General features: G+C 33.5%; 1 protein-coding gene across 1 annotated transcript in view; it reads left to right on the top strand.

The window, feature by feature from the left end:
* LOC143043002 (uncharacterized) overlaps positions 1-27192 on the top strand; it is a 136261-nt gene extending 109069 nt beyond the window's left edge. Inside the window, exon 4 of the mRNA XM_076215500.1 lies at positions 27175-27192. Coding sequence (XP_076071615.1) covers positions 27175-27192 — 18 coding nt within the window. The remainder of the gene's footprint in view (positions 1-27174) is intronic.
* Positions 27193-27745: the final 553 nt, after the last annotated feature.

Below are 27745 nucleotides of genomic sequence, written 5' to 3' on the forward strand. Positions count from 1 at the left end.
ACATAATAAATCCCCTTTAATGCCATATTTTTCGAGCTTATATAAAAGACCTTTGCTCCAAACTGTATCAAAAGCTTTACTTATGTCCACAAATGTTATAACTAGTAAGTTGTTTGTCGTTTAGTGACTTTATAATATGATTATACAACTCAATCAATTGATGGGTAGTAGAATAACCAAGAATGAATCCTGATTGAAACTTGTATAAATTATATATTTTTAAAAACTATTTTTTCCAGAAGTTTGCTCACACAAGATAATAAAGAGACAGGTCTATAATTTGATGGCAAAGATTTATCACCACTTTTAAATAATGAAATAACATGTGCAATTTTCCACTGGTTTGGGAATATTTTATCCCGTAATGACCTATTGAATAATAAACATACACGTGAACAATGCATTCCATTCAAATTATAAAATGCAGTTTCCACGTGCTTTAAATTTGAGTATTTAAGTCCGGTGATTTGAACATTTTATTAACACTCTGTGAAGATGGTACGAAGACGAATATCAGAGGCTCAAAGAAGGCAGATTATCGACAGGCGGTCATCAGGGTTATATAAGCTATCGCATTGGATGTCAGATGTGCTACCATTATACTGTAGTCAGCAGGCTTGTGCGGAAACACATCCAAACCAATAACGTTAAAGACTTGCCTAAATAATTGGTAACATCGCAGCGTGAAGACAAGGCACTGCAATGCATATTTAGACGAATGTAATTCGCAACAAGTCCTGTTCTTAAACATTGTTAAAAGAGAATAGAGAATGTTTAATTCATAGACAGCTATCAACCGTGAGGAACCGGTTAAAATCAGGACTTAAGTCAAGATGGGTAATAAGCTTTAGATTGAGAAGATTACGGTGGAGGCTCTGTGATGGTATTGGGATTTATTATTTGACTGCAAATTATACTTGGTCACTCTACGAGGAAACCTTAGTTGTGATCAATACGTCAGAGACGTTCTTCGGCCAGTAGTTGTACCACATTTTGATAACCACCCATTACCTACAATACCTGTTTTTATGGAAGACAACGCTAGGCCGCATCGTTCAAAGGCGGTTACCATATTTCTGCAAGGCGAAGCAGTAACTGCTCTTCCATAGCCTGTCATGAGCTCGGAGTTAAATCCCATAGAGCATATTTGGAACCGGTTATGCCGTCAGGTACAGGCAACCGAACCACCTGTACAAAATTTACGTCAGTTGGAAACAGCGTTGCACCGAGAATGGCGGCAAATATCACAGCAGGAAATCCGACGACTTACTGGATGGATGAGACGCAGGGTGGATGCCTGCATCCAATCACGTGGTGGTTTTACCCGATATTAAATATTGAACTATGGGTAACGTTAACAGACTTACAATGGACGTGTTCTAAGTGAAATGACATTAGTTTCATGCATAACGAACTCAGAAGGTCCATACTCAAAATGGACACGTTAAAGTGTTTAAACTTGTGACAATCTATTGTCCTTTTTTGCAACTTGTTGTGTATTTCTTAAAGCTTATTTCATGTCCTTACAGTCTGCATTACTAATTAAGGACCCAATTGTCCAACGATCCCATGTCCCTTATCGTAATATTTGTCAATTGGAAAAAAACGTGGGGGTGCTTAACTTTTGTCTTTGTGGATAGCTTTACCCCATGAAACTCCACATTATTTTTTCCTCTAGAAGCCATTAAATATATGTAATACAACCAAATCATGGCACGTCACATCCGCTTGCATACCAAAATACTATTAGGTTGAAAAAATGGTCCCTTGATAATTTTATTGTAGTATAACATTTTTGGGTCATAAACATAAACATGTATCTTGGGAATTTCAAAGCATCATTTTTTTTTATTTGGGGTTTCTATAAAATATTTTGGAAACTTGAAGTTACATGGTTGATAAAGCTTGTCCAAATGCTAACAAAGGGGGAAGGAGTACGTCCTGTAAGATCCTTTTTTGGTCCCAAAATATAGCTGTTTTACAAAATTGATAAAATGTTAACTTTTAGTTATTTATCGGAAAGTGGAATGCTTCTGTTACATACATTTGTGTTGTTTTAGACAATACAATGCACATGTATCGGGTACTAACATCATAAAGTCATGCTAAAATTTTCAAAATCTTCAAAATTTTAGCAGTTTAAATTTTTAGACAGTTCCCGTCTTAAATGAAAGTGGATGCAGTCGTGTTCATTCTTAATATTGAAATTTAAGTTGTGTTTGATTATAATACATAACATATATAAATGTTGAGGATGGGCACGGATGCGGCCACTTTCATTTTTGACAAAAACCATCTGACAAGTGACAATTTTTGGCAGATTTAATAGGTATAAAACCACTAATTCATAGCCCCATTGCTTTCTATGCTAAATTCTGCACTTCACGCATTAATGGCTACTTTGTCTTAATTTCAAATAAAGTGACAGTTATTTCATGTCAAAATTGTACCTTATCCTGACTTGTGATGAAAAAATCAACATACCTTTATGTTCTTTCTGACAGGGCCTGAATTAGTGGTTCCTTACCTATAAAATGTGTCATATTTAAGCTAGAATTGGAGCGTTTTTAATGAGTAAATCAGTTAAAATCTTTCACATAAATTAATTGAATCAATTGAAATAGACACTTAAATGTTTAAAAAGTGTCCAAAATATGTCCTTAGAAGAACCTGAAATTTGAGGCCAAAATCGGCCCTGACAGGACCTACTCCTTTGATTGATAACTGTCAGTGATGGTTATTTTCTTATATGCAACGAAATGTAATGTTGTTTATTTCTAATTTGAAACAAAGATAAATTCTGCGCAATGTCTTAAAAAAAGAGAAAAAATTGAAAGAAGCGCCTGTTTCTCCTCTACACGACCTAGGGCCAACCCTAACCCTAACCCTAACCCTAACCCTAACCCTAACCCTAAGCATGCAGTGGAATAATACTAGTTATTGCCTTTTCCAAACAGTATGAAGCACTTTACATGAAGTTCCGAGATAAAAAGGACACCATAAAATCTAGTAATTTACAATAACTACTTGGCTAACAAGGTTTAGTGGCGATCTAAACGAGTCTTTTAACCAGTTGCTGTAAACATAGAAATCCAAGCATTTCTCATTTATAACAAAACACCATCTTCGTAAAAATAATTAACCCTCATTATTTTTATCTAGAATAGCCCTGGGATAGAGCGACCCCCCTATTTTTTTGCCATTTTTTCAAATTTTGAGCTCTACTTTCAGATTTTTGAAGATAGCGCCTTTCGATACCTTGCGCAAAAGAAGCGTCTGTTTCTCCTCCACCAGACCTATCTAGTCATACCCCGTGACACCCCTCATTATTTGTATCTAGCAGCCCAGGAATGGGCCGACCCCCCTATTTTTTATGCCATTTTTTTCAAATTTTTAGCTCTAGTTTTAGATTTTTAAACATAGCGCCCGTCGATACCTGGCGCAAAAGAAGCGCCTGTTTCTCCTCTTCAAGACGTAAATAGTCATACCCCGTGACACCCCTCATGATTTTTTCTCTAGAAGCCATTTTTTTGCCATTTATTTCAAATTTTTAGCTCTAGTTTCTAGTTAAACAATGACATCAATGGTGCTTATTTACAGGGTAGGACTACTTTTACATACGTTCTAAATTGAAGAGGGTGCATTGGTGGCTCACACCTACAAATAATCCGTTGATAGATGCAGAGTTATTGTGGTACTGAATATTAGCCAAAAAAGAGATGTGACTTGTTTTATCAATAGATGGGATAAAAACCATTTCAAAATTGAGTTAAAATTGCTATATTTTAACGAATTTTCTGCCTTTTTGAATATTTTTTGATTTAACGGCCGTTGTTGTCTTATTCTGTTTTTTTGGTTTCTCGATATATCGCCTTATTGTTCGCTGGCTTATTGTTCGCTAGCTATTGTTCGCTAGCTTCTGCTTGGTCAGATGTCTCTTAGAGTTTTTCACAAAATGAAGAATTTACACAAATTAATGTTTTATTGACCGTTTATCTAGAAAATTATAATGGATAAGTCGAACTGTGCAAAAAGTATAAAAATACAGAGATTCTGTCAATAAAAAAAATTATCAGCAAAATAAGCCACAAAAAAGACAACAGGTAAAAATCATAATGAGTCCTAAAAGACATGTTACGAAAAGGTATATTCTCGACGCTGAGGTTGACAAATAAGACTTTAAATATGGGGACGGTGTCAAAACACTGATTATAGATTAAAACATGTAAAATTTAAATCCTGTGCGCCTTGGTTAATTCAAATCACATTTATAATATAACCTCGTATATGACAATTGCTTTTGTGTTATCATTGCTGGCTATCATAAGACGTGAAATGTGTACGCGTGCAGGAGTGGATAGGATAGAAAAAGGGGGACTGAGAGTTATACAAGTTCATTCGATTCTAGATTGATAATATATACATAGTAAGCCAGTTAGATATTAGTTTTATTGTTTTATTACAGTTCCTGAAAAAGTTCAATCTGTCGCTCCACTAATCCCACACAAAGCTCTATAGTCTGTTGATTTTTTTTTCTCCCGGGTGTCTCCATAAGCTTCCAATGACTCTGAAAGTTTTTAAGCGCCCTAGAATGTGTTCGACATATACTTGACACTGATATACGCTAATTCATTTTATTTCTTCTTTTTGCTCGTGGTTTAGCTCTTAGTTGATGGCGTCTGAAGGGGGTAACGATGGGTGATCGACACGGATAAATTTTATCCGCTAAGAAGACATATTTATTTGAAATAATTTATAACAAAACCATTTACGAAGAACAAATATGCCAGACAGTAGCCAAAGACAACCACAAACTACAGGCCTCTGACTTAGGACAGGCATGTGAAAAGTATTACGGGGTTCAACATAGTTGTTATATATTTCCTGCCTTTTTATTTGTCGCTTTTATCGGTCCGGCCTTTCCCATAAGTTTATTCTGACTTTTTTAAGGACATAAATGTCAGTCAACCTGCCTTTTTTTTTGGCCAAATTGCTCATCCTGCCTTTTTTACTCAAAACTCCTGTTCTATAAAAAAAAAAAAAAAGAAGATGTGGTATAATTGCCTTTTTCCAATTTAATCCTAGCCCCTCCCCTCCCTGAAACTAGAGGCTCTTTAGAGCCTGTGTCGCTCACCTTGGTCTATGTGCATATTCAACAAAAGACAGATGGGTTAATGACAAAATTGTGTTTTGATGAAGGTGATGTGTTTGTAGATTTTACTAAACTGAACTTTCTTGCTACTAACAATTATCTTCATCTATAATAAACTTGGCCCATAAGTTACAGAGGAAAACATTTTGTTAAAAATTTACAAAAATTTACAAAATTTATGAAAATTGTTAAAAATTGACTGTAAAGGGCAATAACTCCTTAAGGGGTCAACTGACAATTTTTGTAGATCTTACTTTGCTAAACATTATTGCTGTTTACAGTTTATCTCTATCTACAATAATATTCAAGATAATAACAAAAAACTGCAAAATTTCCTTAAAAATTACCAGGGGTAGCAACCCAACAACTGGTTGTCATATTCGTCTGCAAATTTCAGGTCAGATGGATCTTAACTTGATAAACAATTTAATCCCATGTCCGAAACAATTTAATCCCATGTCCGATTTGCTCTAAATGCTTTGGTTTCAGAGTTATAAGCCAAAATCTTCATTTTACCACTATGTCCTATTTTTGGAAAGATTAGAACTTGTTCTAAATCTTTACTAAGGCACCGGCCTCCCTAACAACACGACAGGTTAGCTACTGTTAGTAAATGTATTCACACTGAAATATAGTTCCCTATGGTTCTCATGTATGTGCACATAATACACATCTAAACTGAAAAAATGGGTATATTATTGGAGCAGTTCGTTCAAGAATGTATGTCATTAAGATGTGTTGATGTGCAGGCTTTTTTTTTTGATTCGGTAATTGGGTATTGATACTAGTTTGATTGACAACTGTCATTATCACTAAACAATTAAAGACAAGGAAAACCTTTAATTACAATGCCCCACCTCCTAAACTGTCAATCAAATTGACCACATTACATATCAACCTCAGTCTTATATAATTATACAGAACCCTGCACTATACATCTAGATCTTAATATACAAATATTTGACCTCATAATTGAATACACAAATGTATATATTAGATGTGTGATATATATAAGGATGATAGATTTATTTATTGCCTATTACTTTTGATCTACATTACATAAAGTGATTCTGTAAATTATATCTGAAAGATAAATGATTAAAGGATTTCCAAAAATCATCTGTAATTAATCAACAATTTAGATTAGTTCACTTTTTTTTTTATCAGGAATTGGCTTGAAACAGTTTTCAAATTTTAAAACTTTTAATTATAACAAACCATTGTTTATTAGTTTATTCCCCATCAATCATTATGTCTATTTTAGTCATTTGAATTTTTATTAGAAGTAAATATATATTTTTGCAATCAAGAAAAATCCATATATATTTCAATAAAATAAGTATTTTAATTTGTTTACTTTTAAAAAGTACATTTTCAATACCCTGTGTTGAAAAATACTTTGAAAAATTGATCAAAAGGCACTCTACAACTTTTAATCTTTAATGTCATATAACCTCTTTTTCAACTTACAAAATGCCCCAAAACAACATTTTTGGATTATTTTTGTTGACACTTTAAAGTTCTTAGCTGTTGGTCTAGATTTTATGTCTTACAAGGATAGTTGATAACATTTACTAGAAGAATGTTTGATTTGCAATTTATTTTTTTTGAAACATGTTCATAACAGGCAACATTATTTGGATAAGATATAAACTACAGTTTAAATAAAATTGTGCAAATTAAGAGACCCATATTATTTTATTTGAGCTCATTTTATCCTCATACTGGAAAAGCACGTTTCCTTCTAAAGACCTGCTGTTAATGTAATTTTCAGCAATAGTGCTTTATTAATGTTTATTTTTCCCCACCATTCCATAATATGAAATTATTTCAACTACTCTTCTAATCTTTCCATGAGTGATATCCATCACCTGGATTAGCCATGGTGGCCATCTTGATTGGTTGGCTGGGTCACCGCACACATTTTTTTAACTAGATACCTCAATGATGATTGTGGCCAAGTATGATTAAATTTGGCCCAGTAGTTTCAGAGCAGAAGATTTTTGTAAAAGATTACAAAAATTTACGAAAAATTGGTAAAAAATGACTATAAAGGGCAATAACTCCTTAAGGTGCCAACTGACCATTTTGGTCATGTTGACTTATTTGTAGATATTACTTTGCTGAACACTATTGCTGTGTACAGTTTATCTCTATCTATAATAATATTCAAGATATAAACCAAAAACGGCAAAATTTTCTTAAAATTGCCAATTCAGGGACAGCAACCCAACAACCGATTGTCCAATTTGTCTGAAAATTTCAGGGCAGCTAGATCTTGATTTGATAAACAATTTAACACCATGTCAGATTTGCTCTAAATGCTTCGGTTTCAGATTTATAAAGCCAAAATCTACATTTTACCCCTATGTTCTATTTTTAGCCATGACGGCCATCTTGGTTGGTTGGCCGGGTCACCGGACACATTTTTTTAAACTAGATACCCCAATGATGATTGTGGCCAAGTTTGGTTAAATTTGGCCCAATAGTTTCAGAGGAGAAGATTTTTGTAAAAGTTAACGAAGACGGACGACGGACGCCAAGTGATGAGAAAAGCTCACTTGGCCTTTTTAGGCAAGGTGAGCTAAAAAAACCAACTGGTACCTCCTTAAAGTAGTAATAGGCACACATGCAACAGATTTGATCTAAAAACGCCATAAAAAGTTTAAGAGAAACCCCTAGAATTGGTAGCTTAGATAGAAGAAAGACACATCGGTCATCGGTGTTAATTTTCCTATTGTCATTTTCTTATGAAGTAATTGGCGAATTTCCACAAAAATGTTTCAGGAATTTATAAAATACAAAATATCTGCATAAGGTGGTGTTAAGGTGTTAATGCAAAGTCATTATGCATTTTGAAACTCTGCAGGGATGTTCAACCGGTGAGTCATATTTTACACAAACCTCTTATCGTCCTGAGCACGTATGACATGTTTGCCACTGGACGTTACGCAACAAACAATCATCACAAACCACTTATGAAGAAAATACAAATTGAGCTGAAACTGTTTAAATTGAAACAAAGTTAGAAATAAATAAATAAAGAAAATACAAGCCTTCGAAGCTATATGACCGGTAGTAAATTTTTTGAAACTATAATGTAACATGTGTCAACTTGAAATTGTATAAAAATCGTGTTTAGATGTTTTAAAGGGGAACTAGCTGTCAAATTCATGGTCACCGATTTGACTCAAATTCTCATATTGGATTTAAAACATTTATCCAAACTATCAAAAGTCTAAAATAAACAGTTTACAGAGCACGGGGTAGATAATATATAGGTTCGTTTCGTGTGTATTTTAGTCCAGACGCCATCTAATTAACTATCGATTTGACCTCGGATGACCATATAAGCGATGTAAACATAAATAAAGATATGAATAGATTAAACCAACACTGCAATTGGATTTTTATAGGTCTGTTTGATTTTATTTTATAGATTAAAAATAGATGTTTCATATTGTTTTTAATCGTATAAGAATGATTTCATGTGCAATCGAATTAGTTATCAAATGATTTACCGTAGTTTCACTTTCATTGTTGACATTCTTTTTCTTTAAATAACCAGTACACGTTCAATGCATGCGTTGTCAATCTCTAGCTAGGAGTTAAATTGAAGTTCACATGAATACGGATTTAAAGAGGTCGACTCATTCACTTGCAAGTGAATAACTAATAATCAATGTTTCTTAGCGTAATTTGACAAAATTGAACCTTTTGGCTGCAAAAAGCGAATTGTTATTTCACTATTTCACTTTCATTATTGATTGAACAGAAAAAAATCAAATTTTAAATTTTTTATATATCTCGTAGCTAGTGCCCCTTTAAACACACCCCGTCAGATAATCAAAGCGCTGTAAGCGCTGAAGGCAGTTAACCAAAAACCAAGGCAACCGTAATTATGAAAACTGTGGCAATGTTGCCTCAACATTAAACATTCATATATAATACATTCATGTTTATCTAATGATTTATTTATTAAGGCAAATAATTTATATGTTATCAAGGTTTCAAAAGCAATGCATATATCAATGTATATTTTTTTATGGTGAGTCTGCAGTGGTACAAGTTCCCAATGATTGCAGTTGTTCTACTTGGTAGTTAACCTTGGTTTTATTTGACTGCTAGAAGTTCAATTTGACTTAGTATGAACATGTAATAGTATGAATGGACTGGTTTCCCTGGAAAGAAAACTGAGTTTGTGTTCTATAGTACAAAAGTTATAAGACACGAATCAGACAAATGTTCACTACAACAGGGATCAAAGGTGAGGTCTGACTGACCTGCCCATAGTAAATGTAAATGATTTGTTATTTTGTCCCATACATATGAATATATATAATTTAGGGGTGGGGATCTCAACGGTTTTCAAGTTCTCAAACAGGTAGGGGTAGGCAGAGGATTTAGGGGGGCAGGGGGCCCGCCCCCCCCCCCTTTTTGGGAAAAAAATTGGTTGCTTATATAGGGAATCACTGAAGTGTGACTGGAGCGGGCCCCACTTAGGTCTGTCAGTGGGCCCCACATATGAAAATTTCTGGATCCGCCACTGGGGGTTGGGTGACCCTAGGGACTTCCCCTACATTTTATTTTATCTGTTATATTGTCCAATACATCAATATATATGGTTTAGGGGTGGGGACCTCATTGGTTGTCAAGTCCTCAAACAGGAGGGGAAGGGTGACCCCAGGGACTCCCCCTATATTTCATTTAATTAGTTATATTGGCCCATACATGAATATATATTATTTTGGTGTGGGGATCTCGACCGTTTCAAAGTTCTCAAACAGGAGGGTTGGGGTGACCTCAGGGACTCCCCCTATCTTTCATTTGAATTGTTATATTGTCCCGTACATGAATATATATGGTTTAGGGGTGGCGATCTCGACCGTTTCCAAGTTCTCAAACAGGAGGGAGTGTAGTAACTCCAGGGACTCCCCCTATGTTTCATTTTTTATTTATCATATTGTCCTATACTTGAATATATGCAGGGGCTGATTCAGACGGGGGGAGGGTTGCGGGCTTGCACACCCCTTAAATTTGCAAAGCATGGGTTGTTCTCAGCTTAATAAAGAATATTCTGATAATTTTACCTCAAATTTTTTTTAGCCTCGCTCTGCTTGGCAAACTTTTAAGTTTATGCCCCTCCTAACCTAAAATCCTTGATATGCCCCTCATATGGTTTAGGGGTGGGGAGCTCGACCGTTTCCAAGTTATCAAACAGGAGGGGGTAGAGTGGCCCAAAGAATGCCACCTATATATCATATGATTTACTTACATGTATAATATAGTTGCATTATTTGTGAAAATAAAGAAAGAAACTTTCAGCTACTTTAATTGACCCTTCAAAATTGAGAAAAACAAATAACCCTTCGAAATTGCAGCAATATGTTTGCACTTTAAAAGCATCTCACATGCATTATCATCATTTATCATTTATAAAGAAAATTTAGACTGTGACCATGAACATGTATATTGTTAGATATACTGTTCCCAGCTGTCACTTTGTATTGGATTTTTAAATTAAAATTTGTCAAAAAGTAATTTTGAGTTTCTGAATAAAGTATTTTTCTGCTTTTTCTTTCTTTTACATATATCTTTTGGTTTACAATTCTAGTGTTTATATTCATTTACCATGCATAGATGTATTTTTTCATCTGCTTGGATTTATTTTGTAAATGATCGCTAAACCCGGAATTACCCTTATCCGCTTCCGGAATCAGATCCGATATTGTAAAATTTTGTCCTCACTGCCGCCATTGTTATGTGTTTACAATGTTGTTTTTATCAATCAGATACGATTTTACTCGAATTTATACAATATTTGTCGGCGATTTTCTGTATAAAGCTAGCGGTTGAACAAAACGAACATCGCTGTCATGACTAATAATGATAAAAATAAGTTTTTAGCTCGTTTAATTGGAGACTTTGGTGAACATGGTGAAAAGGTTTGCAAAGTAATTTCTTATTTTCTTTCAAGTGGAAGGTGACTACGTCGGGCGTAGCTAGAAACCAACTATCCTATTCGAAATTCCGCTTGCAAAAGTGGAAGGTCGTGGACCTCGGACCACCGCTAATTTGCACACCGGCCTCCAAATTGAAAAGCTACGAAAATTTCTTTTTCTATTTTGAAATTGCCGCCAACAGCATGAACAGTTGAACGTATTATATAATAGACTACTGACGTAGTTGTACTACGTATTGATGACAAACAATATCCCTACGACTATTGTCATTTGGGAAATCTAAACTACTTGTCTTAAGAGATTTTCGGCGATTAAATATTTCATACAATTGTTCTTTGACATCTTAGCTAAAAGCACAAGTCATAATGAACTACACAAGGATTCTTAATAAGCACTACTTCCTATGTGTAACTTTAAAACTTTTGGATAAATCGACGATCATTTAAGGTTTTTCTGGTTATATTTTTTGTAATCCAGAATAAAAAGTATTAAAAAAGTGTCTAATTAGTTATATATAACATAGTAGCTAGCTAGATAATAACAGTGGCAAGTGTTTCAGCATTTATTGGGTAGAACACAAATATAGGGTGCTCGCATAATGCAGCTTAACTGCATAAAAATTTAGGTGGCAAACAAGTTGATAAAAAAACATATGATAACTTCTTTGTTTTAACAAAGTATGATATAAAACGACCGTTACAGACCGTCACGAGTATACTAGGTATACTGCAAATGTTTGCACCTGTCCTAAGTCAGGAATCTGATGTACAGTAGTTGTCGTTTGTTTATGTAATATATACGTGTTTCTCGTTTCTCGTTTTGTTTATATAGATTAGACCGTTGGTTTTCCCGTTTGAATGGTTTTACACTAGTAATTTTGGGGCCCTTTATAGCTTGTTGTTCGGTGTGAGCCAAGGCTCCGTGTTGAAGGCCGTACTTTAACCTATAATGGTTTACTTTTTAAATTGTTATTTGTATGGAGAGTTGTCTCATTGGCACTCACACCACATCTTCCTATATCTATAAAACAAATTATAATACTTTAGATTATTTGCAAGGTCTATTAAGGGCTCGCCGAATAATTCACACACGTACGTACCCAGTCTCTCCGCTGCCCCGCACATCTACTGCATTTACATGACCCCAACCCCCTCCCATTTTTTTGCATTAGAGTTTCTTAAACATATTATGGGATTTAAAAATATATATTTCTTATATTTCTAATGGTACATATGTTATTGGATATTCGTTCCATACGGAATATAAATAAAATTGTCTCACTAATATTCAAAGTATACACAGGTAATCTCTTTTGTGTTTTGACACAGTCCCCACATTCAAAGTTTAAATTGTCAACCTCAGCGTCGTGAATATACCTTTTCGTATTAAACATGTCTAATAAGAGATATAGACCAGGGGCCGTGTCAATGAAAGTATCCTAGGATATGTCCTAAGATAGGTAATTTAGGATGGTCTTAGGACGTGTTAACAATTAACGCAAAATAAAAGTTCAAAGTTTTACGGAATACCAATAAATACATTATTAAATATGATAAAAGATATAAATGAATTTAATACAAAAACAAAAGTAAATGGTCACAAAACTTTGTGATATTCGTTCTGCAATTTTAGTACATAAACTAGTTTTGTCCTTAGGGCCACTCGATTTCATTACATGTATCGAATCAGGATTAGGTAAAAAAGAAGTTAACTTTTTCCCATATTTGAATTAATATTTAAAATATGTTTTGCTTATGATGATAGTATTGTTTAGGCTTCAAAAAAGGCAGCACGAAATAATTTAATATATTAATACAATTAAATCTTTTAACAATTTTTTTAAAATTAATTTTATCTAATATGATAGTTTAATATTGTATTAGTATTTTTAGTATTGAGTTTATGCCATATTTGTTGTTTTTATTACGTTTTAGGACGATGTAACCTTTAGGACTATCCTAAGACACCTAATTGTATATCCTAACTTTAGGACCAAGTTTAGGACATATCTTATTTTAGGAGACTTTCGTTAACCCGACTTAGGACTAAGACGTGTCCTAAGACCATCATAAGACATGTCTTAGTCCTAGGACAGCTTCGTTGACACGGCCCCTGAAATTATTATTTCTACCATTTGTTTTGCATTTATCAAATTAAAAGAGAATTTAATATTAGTATATCAATGTTGCAAATTTATATAAATTTCAGGTGATCGGTAAGGCTCGTTAGATCAACATGGTTTTGTGGCTGTAGTTTAAATTTACAATAATAACCAACCTTTAATCATTGACAGTTTTCGTTATTTTCGTTTTTTTTCAATAAGCTGTGTCACTTTTAGTAATAAATAATATAAATGTACTGCGCACTAATGTTAGCCAGTAGACGGAGTAAATAACTTTGATTGCCTTGTTAGACCCTTTGGCTAAAATGCCCGTATTTTCACCTCAAAATTTACACTGAGTACAGACAAACCTGCGCATCTGTAAAAATTTTAAGGCATAGCATGCCCTAGATAAATAAATTTCAAATATGTTTTATGTTTTAGAAAAATAAAAACTTACCAGGTTTTTGCAGTTCACTTTTTTTCATTCCTCCAGAAGGTGCCAAAATAAACTAGGTTGTGAAACAGGTTTGAGAACTTCCCCACAGGTAATAATTGAAGTGAGCTGTATTGATTGACATGGACAATAGATGGACAACAGATACCTGATAATAATTGGTGATTTAAACTGTGTACCTGAGTGGACCATATCAAGGAAAACTGAACTGTTTGTTATTGTATCATCTTCTACAGGGACGAAAAAAAGTGCACAGCAAAATCCAGTTAAGTTATGAATTTTCTGAACCATACAATGCATTTGAATTCTATTTATCTAGGGCATGCTATGCCTTAAGGTTTATGTACCCTTCTGTAGCCATTTTTGTACGAATTTTTTAAACCTCAATTGTATCAAAACTAAAGATATAATAAATAATAGAGATAGGCCATTTAGTACATGTTCCAAGGGGAAACTTGATGCAAAGCATTATTTTTTACTGTTTCATTGCATTTGATAGAAAAAGAGGACTTTGTGGCAAATAAATCAAGATTTTTATAGAAAATCCACAGCCTTTAACACAGAGATTTTAGTTATAAAATTTGAAACATAAATTACTCACTTGATTTTCTATGATGTGCTAGTGTTTATTTTTTACAAAAAGTTCTAAGTAACCTGTAAATTCCAAAACACCTCGTGCTGAGTCACTAAAGTCGAGCGCACCCTAAAAGGTGTACTTGATTTTGGCCATATTTTTACTTGTCTTAACCAATAACTACATTTATAAACTTGTTTTAAAGAAATCAATGCTAGCACTGCATGCAATAATCCTACATCTATCAGTCATCAAATTACCAAATATGAGAGAACAAGGATAAAGGCTGTTGATTTTCTATAACAATCTTGATATATTTGCCACAAAGTCCTCTTTTTCTATTAAATGCAATGGAACAGTAAAAAATAATGCTTTGCATCAAGTTTCCCCTTGGAGTATGTACAAAATGGCCTATCTCTATTATTCATAATATCTGTAGTTTTGATACAATTGAAGTTTGAAAAGTTCGTACAAAAATGGCTACAGAAGGGTACATAAACCTTAAAACTTTTCCAGATGCACAGATTTGTCTGTACTAGAGGTCGGTCATTTACAAACGTATCAACCGTATCGTATACGTTGACGTATCCGCATCTGCAGATATATCAAAAATTATCATGTGATCCCGAGCTTATTAATAAGACCGTACTTCATTACAAAAAAAAAATTGGAATCTCTTCGAAACAATCAAACATACACTTTCAATATTTGTGATAGTGATGTTTTGTAAAAAAAAATAAGGGGTTCTATTTGTGAAAGGGGTCTCTTCCGGTATAGATGAAATAAACGAAAGACTTTCTGGGTTCGGATAGTTTTATTACCAGAGAATAAAAACTCTGAAATAACAAGATTATAAACATTAATGATAGTTCATGTAACATATAGAATATATTATACACATATTATATCACAGACAATTTTAATACAGTTTAAACAATTCCTAATATAATAGTGTTACTATAAACAGTAGATACACATTTACTATGGAATGTTCATTCATTCAATTGTGTAGTGAAATGTACATCACATGTCACATGTACTTTAACAAACCCACAGTGTAGATACTATTCTGTACGCTATCCGGAAGTCGCGATTTTCGAAGCGATGATTTCCAACTGGCTAACAGGACGGTTTTGCCTACGGTAACTTTTCTCATCATTTGTTTACTCCTATATCTACAAAGTGCTTTGAACATCTTCAATGTATATATAGCATCATAAATATGAGTAGCTGTAACAAAAACATGCATTAGAATATAAAATACTAGAACACACCCGTGATATCGCGGGTCCGTGACTGAATTAAAGTATATAACTTTGCGCAAGCCTTATTTTAGTATTAGTATTGTCATCTGATAAAGTCATGCCGATTATAAGATACACAGTTTTTTCTTGTTTTCAAATCTTTCTGTTTGAACCCGTCGAACTGGAACTTATCAATTATTGGTAATATTAATTATTTGGAAAACAAAAGGTCCTGGAATGGAGTATTTTTTAATCAACAGCATTGTCCTATATTAGTTATAAATAAAGTTGAATTCTTTGATTCGCTGTTTTACGTCATGCCCGCTAACAAATTGAAAACTGTACCTATACGCCTTATTTTTAGTCCAGATGTTTAGTATTCGTATTGTTATCTTAGAAAGTCTTACTGATTAAAATACTACAATTTAGTAGTGTCAATCCTGTGATTATGACCCGTGTATATAGCATATTAATCCTGAATACACCGTTTGGTGGTGCGCCTGTCAGATGCGGAACGTACAGATAAGGTAATAGGTAACAGGTGAATATACTATTGGTATCGGTATCGGACTCGATCCGGAACTTCTTAATTATTGGCAATACTAATTACGTGGAAAACAAAAGGGCCTGGAGTGGTGTAATTTTTAATCTACACCTTTGTACTATATTAGTTATATATAAAGTTGAATTCTTTGATTCGTCGTTTTTACGTGATGACGGCTGACAAATTGGACCTCGTAATTTTAGTATTATAGATACGTGTGCATCACATCAACTTGGTAGAAAAAAGTGAAATCGATGGACAATTTTGCTCTCGTAGCACAAAGCAAATAATCTTTTATTGCAAATATTTGCATCAGTTTACAGTTAAATATATACTGTTTCAATATTCTTTTCGTATTTAAGTAGAATATTCGTATTTCCCATAAAAAAATATGTTTTCCTTGAGGATCCCAAAATAAATTACTGTACGATCAGTCTAGAACTGACTGTATTCTAGAAGCGATTTCAGATTTTTTGACTGTATGACCAGTCGTGATTTTGTAGAAAAAACAACAGCAATTTGAAGGTATATACGTGTATATGTGATATTATGAACTATCCAGGGAACTATAACGTGTAATTACTTTCATCAGATAATACAAATATATTTCGGATGAATTTTTTAGACAGCAAAATAATTGTATTTTTGTTCCATCAGTCTTATTTAAAATCAAATGCCTAAAAAGTAATACATGATTCGCTTGTGGACTTTGTAATAGTGTGTCGTTACAGTTATCTGTTAAGCTATTACATTTTTAAAGATTATTTACACCGTCCGCCGTTGACCAATTGATGATAACATAAATCAAGCTTGTCTTTTAAAATAACAAAAAATGGATAAAGACAGCTTTGCGTAGGGGGATAATTCATGTGATATAATTTTGGTAAGTTTACAGAAATAGAAGGTCCATAATGCATTAATCGAGTAAAAATGGAGCAATTTCAGAAAACTTTAATGATTGGTTTAGGAGGTGTTGGAAATACCTGATGGGTGCCCCCCATATAATGTAATGTTGAAGTCCGTATCTTATATAAAGACACCCCATAAAAGATTTTTACTAAAAGTCGAAATAGACGGTACACAATACAGTCATTGCCATTTATGATAAGGAATCCGAATAAGATTAATTAATAGTTATATCAGTGACGGATTCAAAAAAAGGGGATCCGGCAGTTTGAAACTCTTTTTTAACCATCACATTCATTTGTATGGGAACATATATTTGGAATCCCCTTTTCTCATGGATTGGACCCCTCTCCATTTAAAAATGGCCGGAACCCCCCAATGTATATTAAGTGGTTTATGAGGAGATGCGCTTACAAAACCGGCGAAACATATTGTACCGGTCCAACGGACGAACGGAAAGACGGACTTCTTTATCACTATAAACCCCCGCTTGACAAAGTGGTGTACAATTGAGTGTCAAAAAGACAGTTTTCTCATTTGAATTGTTTTACATTGTCTTATCGGGGCCTTTTATAGCTCACTATGCGGTATGGGCTTTGCTCATTGTTATAGGCCGTACGGTGACCTATAGTTGTTAATGTCTGTGTCATTTTGGTCTTTTGTGGATAGTTGTCTCATTGGCAATCATACCACATTTTTTTTATATAGCTCTACATCTTAAACAAAGTGAAGGAACTGTGATCAATTATAGGCTACAGTACGGCCTCGAATGTGTGTAAATACATGCATTTTTATATTACAACTAAATCTGTGTGTTTGTACAATTTCAAGTAAAACGGAGGACATTTCTGAAACTTATTTACTAGTATACATCAAACCTTCCTCTTATTTTAGCAACATTTAAACATCCTTATACTTAATGTAGTAAATCGAGTACACCCTATCAAGCTAAAACATGTTTCATAAGTTTTCAGGATGTGAATGTATTGAAATATATTTGTGTTATTTAGAAAAATGCCACCTTCTAATGTATCGTAAATAACTTTGAAATCACCACTAGAATACAGTGACATAAAGACTGATCATACAGTTTTAAAATAAACAAGCGAGACTGATCGTACAGTGAGAAATTCAAACAAGTGTAATTTTCTTATTTCTGGCTTCAAAGATCTGGTTGAAACTTTTACCACCACTTGAAATATACTTCATTGAGTTAATTAAGTCTGTTTTTTTACGTTAATTTGTACACTAAGAGGGCAAAAAGATTGTTTTTAGGTTCGCCGACTGATTTTTCTTAGTGATGCACTTGAAAATCTCTTGATTAAGGCTAAGACACGAATATTGAATGTACGGAATTTAATTCTAAACCATTTGAGAATATCGATGTCGGCTGAACTAATCATTAAGCAATGTACAGATGATCAACTTACCGTTTAATTCAGTATACCCATCAAATTTAAAATGTGATCCAAAAAGTTCTCGCTTCGAAAATCGCGACTTCCGGATAGCGTACAGAATAGTATCTACACTGTGTTACACAATATGTAACTCGAATATTCTTTTCACAATATACTGTAACTTATCATACATGCCGCCATTTTTCTACACGCAGTATTCGTAAAATACTGTTTTAACGATATCTCTTAACATTACATAATTACGCTATGATCAGCGGCAAATATTACATTACTTTATAAAAATATGACCTAGCTTCTTTACCAAAAATACGCTCATTCAAATCTTTCATTCTGGTGTTATAAGCATGCAATCTGAAGAGTATTTACTCGAAAATAGGAAAGTTAACCAAACCTATTAATTCGTGTCAAAATGTTAATAAAGAAGAAAGTGCAACCTACTAGTCATGTCTGGCAAACTATAAAGCTGAATATAGTAAATACAATCTGTAAATATGGGTTTCTGATATAATAATCTGAGTCAATCATGAACGTCTTTCACTGACCAGTGTCCAGGTAAATTCTCCCCAAGGTGCACAAAGGAAAACTCAACTTAACCGCCAATAACTAAGAACCAATCAAAACAAGAGTTCAATTTCAACCCCCATGAATATGTATGAGTAACATTACTCAATACGTAAATTATATACTAAATCAAATATTAAAGAATAAATATCCTTTAGTAAAAATACTTTGCAAGAGTGAAATAATTAAACTAAAGACTCAATAAGAATTTGATAAGTAGATTCTTAATATATAAATCAAGGATTTCAAATGTGCAAATTACATAATTTATGAAGCATGAAAAATCACTCTGCTACATATTAACTACTTTTACATGCCCTTAAAAAGGAGCCAATGTAGGGCAGGTACACGGTCGAATATCGTACACAATCCTTTAATAATCTAGTTAAAAAATATTTCAAGATCTTATATGAATAAACAAAAACAAAAAATTCCAATGTATTACTTATATACATGTAAGGAACTTTGAATATTGTTCATTTGCGATTTTATCATAAAATGTAATAGAAAGTACTGAGTATCAACAATTAACAATTTCAATTTTGTCAATGCTACGTGAGCACAAGTTCATACACAACAAACGATTTTACCGTATTCACTCCTATCATGCCTGTAAACTGTTCCAACTATAACGGAATATCTTTAAAAGTAGGGTTATTCCACAAAAACTCGATATTTCCTTATTGTTTTGTTAATTTCTGCATTAGAAATTAATCATTCGCCCATTTGCATTATTACAGAAAATTAAACCTCGGGATCATATACTGTTTTTTAGTATATCTGCAGATGCGGATACGTCAACGTATATGATACGGTTGATACGTCTTTAAATGACCGACCTCTACTAAGAGTAAATTTTGAGCTGAAAATACGGCCATTTTAGCCAAAGGGTCCACATGAACCTTATAAGAGATTAATTTATTTGGGTTCTGAAACTTGTTACCTGATAAAAAGATTCATTTATTTGGGTTCTGAAACTTGTTACCTGATAAAAATATTAATTTATTTGGGTTCTGAAACTTGAAACCTGATAGTTTGACGGTAAGAGATGTCCAAGTCACATTTGCCATGTGTATCATCATCATTGATAATTAACACACGAACACTTTACTGTTTGATCATTTGAACTTCATCTCATTTACTCCGTTCAATGAGCAACCTTAAATGTTTATAACTAGGGTTGTTTCTGTGGTTCTTATCTGTGTTTTTCCTTTTCCTAATTGTTTATATGAAGATATGTGCTAACCTGAGAAAAACATTTGCAATAACCCGTTGGTAACCCCTTGCGATCGCTAACTTTTGAATTTCTCACTTTAACGATCTCCCGAATAGAAGATCACTTTACCTTCAGCGGAAATAGCTACAGCCTGATCGCATTTTAGTGTTAAAGCTTTCTTTGGCTGGAAATGCCGTTAATTCTTCTGTGCAGGAGGCATGCAAGAAGCATACGGCAAAGCTACACAATAGTATACACAGGATAATGAACCAAATAATTAGGACAAGGAAAACACAGAACTTGATAAAATATTCACACTGAAAGATAGTTGTGATAAACCAAATGGTTTTCTTATGTGGGAAAAAATATTTCAGAAACATTTAAATTCTAAATTGAAAAATACGTTAATTTTTATTTTTGTCGAGCCTGCAACTTTTGTTGCAGAAAGCTCGACATAGGGATAGTGATCCGGTGGCGGCGGTGTTAGCTCACTTCTTAAAAGCTTTATATTTTAGAAGGTGGAAGACCTGGATGCTTCATACTTTGTATGTGGATGCCTCATGTTACGAAGTTTCCGTCAGTCACATGTCCAATGTCCTTGACCTCCTTTTCATGGTTCAGTGACTACTTGAAAAAAAAGTTAAGATTTTTTGTAATGTTAAATTCTCTCTTATTATAAGTAATAGGATAACTATATTTAGTATGTGCATACCTTGCAAGGTCCTCATGCCCGTCATACAGTTTTCACTTGACATCGACCTCATTTCATGGATCAGTGAACAAGGTTAAGTTTTGGTGGTCAAGTCCATATCTCAGATACTATAAGCAATAGGTCTAGTATATTCGGTGTATGGAAGCACTGTAAGGTGTACAAGTCCAACTGGCAGGTGTCATCTGACCGTGACCTCATTTTCATGGTTCAGTGGTTATAGTTGAGTTTTTGTGTTTTGGTCTTTTTTTCTTATACATGTACTGTATGCAATAGGTCAACTATATTTGGTGTATGGAATGATTGTATGGTGTACATGTCTAGCTGGCAGGTGTCATCTGACCTTGACCTCATTTTTATGGTTCAGTGATCAAAGTTATTTTTTTCAGTTTTGGTCTTTTTTTTTAATACTATATGTAATAGGTCAACTATATTTGGTGTATGGAAATATTTTATGATCTTCATGTCAGTCGCACAGGTTTTATTTGACCTTGACCCCATTCTCATGGTTCATTGTGCTCTGTGTTAAGTTTTTGTGTTTTGGTCTGTTTTTCTTAAACTATTTAGCAATAGGTCAACTATATTTATTGTATGGAAGAATTGTTAGCTGTACATGCCTGCCTGCCTACCTGCCTGCCATGGTTCATCTGACCTTGACCTCATTTTCATGGTTCAAAGGTCAATGTTTAGTTTTCTTGGTTTATGTTAAGTTTAAGTGACAGTTGTAATAAAGCTTTATATTTAGGACTATCAACATAATATCAATGATTAGTAAAGAAGGCGAGACATTTCAGTGTGTGCACTCTTGTTCAATATCTTACTGATAATTGCTTGAAATATTTAGATGGAAACCTTTTCCTTACATACTGCCAAGTAATGAACTTTTAAAAAAGTGGAAAATTACTGAATACAACTTATGTAAGCATTGTAAAAAAAAGGAAGACTATGAACATTTTTTTGTCAATTGCTCATATAATAATGACTTTCTAAAAAAAATAGTAATGAAATTAATGAAATCCCTGGGTATTGAAAAAGACATTATAATCCTTGAAGATTTAGCATACTTTGATATTAATTATATATTAACTATAATATCCTTCTCAATATACAAATCACATTTTGTCTCAGAAAAGAAGACAAAAAAAAATAACATTTTAAAAAATTTCCAGAAAGAAATTTCAGAAATTATTGAAATAAACAATTTTAATAACAAAAAAACTAATCAGATAATTCTAAAAACAAATAGATTCATTGCAAAGATTCAATTGAAGCAGGACTAATCTTTGTACGAAGCACAAAGGGCGCACTACGTTTGCGCGCATTTGGGGATTAAAATGTTTTACGTTTGCGCGCAGCTTTTGATTACATTTGCGCGCAGCTTTTGATTACATTTGCGCGCATTCATTTTACAGGTAAACTCAGGTAAAAATATAATTTTAAATTAAATCATAATTAAATAATAACTTTTCATTGACGGAACTTTCAGTTACTGTCCAAAATATTTTGAACAACTTTACAATTTTCATGGATTTAAATTGGGACATTATGTACCACTAGTATTTGCTCTCTTACCATTCAAAACAGGAAATTTACACTGTTTAGCTCAACATGATATCTTCGTTGTGTACATACAGAACCATTATGTTTAAACCAAGGGTCGTACATATTGACTTTGAAATCGCAATGCACAATGCATTTAGATCTGTGTTTCCAGATACTAGAATAGAATGCTGCCGTTTTCATTGAAGCCAAAGTTGGTTGCGCAAAATTAAGAAAGTAGGGATCAAATTTATTCGTTCATAGTGTGTTAATTTACGTTTTTTTTTATTAGTTAAGCCTTATATTTTATCGTGTGTTTTTCTATGTTGTGATGTTATACTATTGTTTCAGAAAAAGGGATAAGGGTTTGGTACCATTAAAACGTTTAATCCCGCTGCAAATGTTTGCACCTGTCCTAAGTCAGGAATCTGATGTACAGTAGTTGTCGTTTGTGTATGTAATTTATACGTGTTTCTCGTTACTCGTTTTCTATATAGATTAGACCGTTGGTTTTCCCGTTTGAATTGTTTAACACTAGTAATACTCTTTATAGCGTGTTGTTACTTTTATAAATTGTTATTTGGATGGAGAGTTGTCTCATTGGCACTCATACCACATCTTCCTATATCTACTAAATCCCACTTCCACCTCCTCGTTGGTGAGCAGGGGACTTATACTAACGAAAGGGGTACTTATACTTGTAAAAATAGAACAATTTAATGAATAAATCAGTATTATTATCTGTATTTTACATGAGTTTACCTGAGTTTACCTGTCAAAAAAATGCGCGCAAATGTAATCAAAAGCTGCGCGCAAAGGTTGTGTACAAAATTGTTTATTGTACACAAGCCAAATATGGTAATATTTATGATCAAGTTCAACCATGCATGTTCAATGTGTGTAAACATGTTCAGCCATGCATGAGTCACCACATGTAAATTATACTGCATTTTTATATTTTAAAATGTGTATTTACAAAAGATAAAAAGAACTGTTACGGTATAAATGTATCCGTACGTTTATTAATTAATGTGGAAAAATAATGTTTCATTTCGGATGAGTGTTCTAACTTAAACATGTCAAACTTTAACTACTTGTGCATTACATATATATACATTTCGACAAAAAAAAAGAGCAGTATATAACTAAAGAAAACTTGAATAGTAAACTCACCATATATAATCGTTAAATCCAGTGGATAAATAATTATATTTAGACGACACACATCAAAACTATACCCGATAACGCACATGTGAAAAACAACACTGTGCCCAATATTAATGGAAACACGGTTCATACCGATAACGGAGTTGATTCCGGAAAAAATAGTATTATGAAAAAGAGAAAAAGAAACACAATATAATGTATGTGTAATCACAATAATTTATCAAATATATTTTGTGAAATGACTTATGTTATGAAAACTAATATTATGAAGAAACAATATCTTGCCAAATAGTGCTTCCCTTAACTATTAGGTAAGCTAACATGAAGGATACTAAGTTAAAGCTGTAAACTTAGTAAACATCAAATATGCAATAAAGATTGGGGGAAAAGAAAAGAAAAGGAAAACACATAATTCTTGGAAGACAGGGCCCGGTTGTTCAAAAGTGTCGTTAAGCAAACGATGTCGTTAAAGTGTCGTTAGCCAGTCGTTAAATTTAACATAATCGTTAAGTGTTGTTCAAAATTTTTAACGCTTAACTCAGTCGTTAAATCTGTGTTAAACTTAATCACTTCACATACCTCGATTAAACCCCTAACGCAGCGTTAAAGATGGCCGCCTTAGACTTAGCCTTGTTTCATGTACCAATTCAAAGAAAAGAAAGAACTTTTAGAAGCAAAGAAGAACTTACCCTAGACTACACTGACACAGAACTTAGAGAACGCTACAGATTTGGGAGGGAAGGCATTTTATTCTTATCTGATATAGTAAGGGACAGGTTGACACGTCAGACAAACCGGAATCATGCCCTCAGTGTAGAACAACAGATAATGGTGACATTGAGATTTCTTGCCAGTGGCAGTTTCCTCCAGGTCATGTTGACACATTAGGTAAGACTATATACTTTTAAATGCCTCAACTGTTTACATATGTTTTCGCATGTTATATTTCAATTTGAGAACTTTTAGCAGAATCTTAAGTGCTAATTCATAGTGTACATGCATTTATTGTTGCATTGGTTCTTCCATACTCTGCACTACAGTACAATATTTGTTTACAAAGTAATTGGCCAGTCATTATTATCCTAAAGTTGTGCATCTCTACTTTGTAGGTTTGGACAAAAGCACAGTTTCAAGAATGGTCGATTCTGTTTTAGACGCCCTTTGTGAAAAGAGGAACGAGTTCATTCAGTGGCCTTCTAACCTTAACCAAACCAAAGCTGAATTTTACGAGTTTGATGGGTTTCCAAACATTTTGGGTGCTGTTGATGGGACACATATAAGAATGAAGAAACCGCATCATGACGAACCCTCATTTATCAACAGAAAAGGCTACCCAAGCCTGAATGTTCAAGCAGTATGTGATGCAAAGGGTAATGTTCTTCTGTTTTCATCTTCACATAATTTTGAACTGTCACATTGTAAACAAATCTGCTGTTCCCCCTAAATTAAATTTCAGAAAACAGTCTCACTATAGTCTGTTCCATATAACGAAGTCTTATATTGAAATTGATATTAATAGTTTTACTTCCAGACCTAGATAAAAAAAAATCCATACAGTAACTTTAATAAAAAAAATGTTTTCCATCTTAAAAAAACGTTGTTTTCGTAAAAGAATGTTCAACTTATTTATTCGTAATCCCCCCCTTTTTAGCTCACCTGGCCCAGAGGGCCAAGTTAGCTTTTCCCATCACTTGGCGTCCGTCGTCCGTCGTCCGTCGTCGTCGTCGTCGTCGTCGTCCGTCGTTAACTTTTACAAAAAACTTCTCCTCTGAAACTACTGGGCCAAATATAATCAAACTTGGCCACAATCATCATTGGGGTAATTGTGTCCGGTGACCTGGCCAACCAACCAAGATGGCCGCCACGGCTAAAAATAGAACATGGGGGTAAAATGCAGTTTTTGGCTTATAAATCAAAAACCGAAGCATTTAGAGCAAATCTGACATAGGTAAAAATGATTATCAGGTTAAGATCTACCTGCCCTGAAATTTTCAGATGAATTAGACAACTGGTTGGTCGGTTGCTGCCCCTGAATTGGTAATTTTAAGGAAATTTTGCTGTTTTTGGTTATTATCTTGAATATTATTATAGATAGAGATAAACTGTTAACTGCAAAAATGTTAAGCAAAGTAAGATTTACAAATAAGTCAACAGAACCAAAATGGTCAGTTGACCCCTTTAGGAGTTATAGCCCTTTATAGTCAATTTTTAACCATTTTTCGTAAATTTATGTTATCTTGTACAAAAATCTTCTCCTCTGAAACTACTGGGCCAAATAAAATTAAACTTGGCCACAATCATCATTGGGTTATCTAGTTTAAAAATTGTGTCCGGTGACCAGACCAATCAACCAAGATGGCCGCCATGGCTAAAATTAGAACATAGTGGTAAAATGCAGTTTTGGCTTATAACTCAAAAACCAAAGCATTTAGAGCAAATCTGACACGGGATTAAATTGTTTATCAGGTCAAGATCTACCTGCCTTGAAATTTTCAGATGAATTGAACAACTGGTTGTTGGGTTGCTCCCCCTGGATTGGTAATTTTAAGGAAATTTTGCTGTTTTTGGTTATTATCTTGAATATTATTATAGATATAGATAAACTGTACACTGCAAAAATGTTCACCAAAGTAAGATTTACAAATAAGTATGGTCAGTTGACCCCTTTAGAAGTTATTGCCCTTTATAGTCAATTTTTAACCATTTTCCGTAAATCTATGTAATCTTTGACAAAAATCTTCTCCTCTGAAAATACTAGGCCAAATAAAATAAAACTTAGCCACAATCATAATTTGGGTATCTAGTTTAAAAATTGTGTCTGGTGACCCGACCAATCAACCAAGACGGCGGCCATGGCTAAAAATAGAACATAGGGGTAAAATGCAGTTTTTGGCTTATAACTCAAAAACCAAAGCATTTAGAGCAAATCTGATAGGGGTTGATAGTGTTTATCAGGTCAAGATCTATCTGCTCTAAATTTTCAGATGAATTGGACAACTGGTTAGTAGGTTGCCCCTGAATTGGTAATTTTAAGGAAATTTTGGCTTTTTTGTTATTATCTTGAATATTATTATAGATAGAGATAAACTGTAAACAGCAATAATTTACAGCAAAGAAAGACCTAAAAATAAGTCAACATGACCAAAATGGTCAATTGACCCCCTAAGGAGTTATTACCCTTTATGGTAAATTTGAACAATTTTCATAAAATTTGTAAATTTTTACTATTATTTTCCACTGAAACTACTGGGCCAATCCTTATAGATAGGGATCCCGGATAATTGTATGCAGCAAGAATGTTCAGTAAAGTAAGATCTACAAACACATCACCATCACCAAAACACAATTTTGTCATGAATTCATCTGTGTCCTTTGTTGAATATTCACAAAGACCAAGGTGAGCGACACAGGCTCTTTAGAGCCTCTAGTTTCCATTTTGTGCTATAAACAAATTACTTGAAAAAAAAGACGCTGGATTAATTAGACTAAGGCTTTATAATCTTCGACCCCTCCCTTTTTGTGAAATGTCTCTTAAGGTTTACTAGTTTTTGAAAAAATATTAATTGACAAAAAGTAACTTAAAGTAGTGCTTTATATAATGTTTTAACTGATTTTTTTTTCAGGAAGATTTACAAACATAAAAGCAAACTGGCCAGGTTGTTGTCATGATTCACATGTTTTCAGAACATCACAGGTGAGTGTAAATGGTTGATTTATAATTTATTGTATTATAAAAACAGATCATAATTATACATAACATTGAGAACACTAAATTTGATTCTATTAGTCCCAGATGGTATATATATATTTCTGTTTTATGTAGACAACCTAAGTGTAGATGCAAAATATTTTCACTTTTCTTAAAGAGGTCCTCAGGACGTCTGTCCAATGTTTCTGGTTTATATCATATCAGTGACATATTGTATTATATGTCTCTGATACATGTATCAGCCAGCAAAAAGACGATGAAAAATGTCTGGATAAGAATGGTAAAATGTTGTATGATTGCCAAAGACATATCTTTTTAACAATGCAAACTAAATTGAAATGCATGTATATTCTTTAAAATATATTTTTGTATTGTATAGTATTCTTTAAAATAGATATATTTGCTCATGCAGATTTGTGCTCACATGGAGAGAAATGGCAATTGGGAAAATGGTATCTTACTTGGTGATAGTGGCTATCCCTGCA

The sequence above is a fragment of the Mytilus galloprovincialis genome, chromosome 8, assembly GCF_965363235.1.
Source record: "Mytilus galloprovincialis chromosome 8, xbMytGall1.hap1.1, whole genome shotgun sequence".
Classification (NCBI taxonomy): Eukaryota; Metazoa; Mollusca; class Bivalvia; order Mytilida; family Mytilidae; genus Mytilus; species Mytilus galloprovincialis.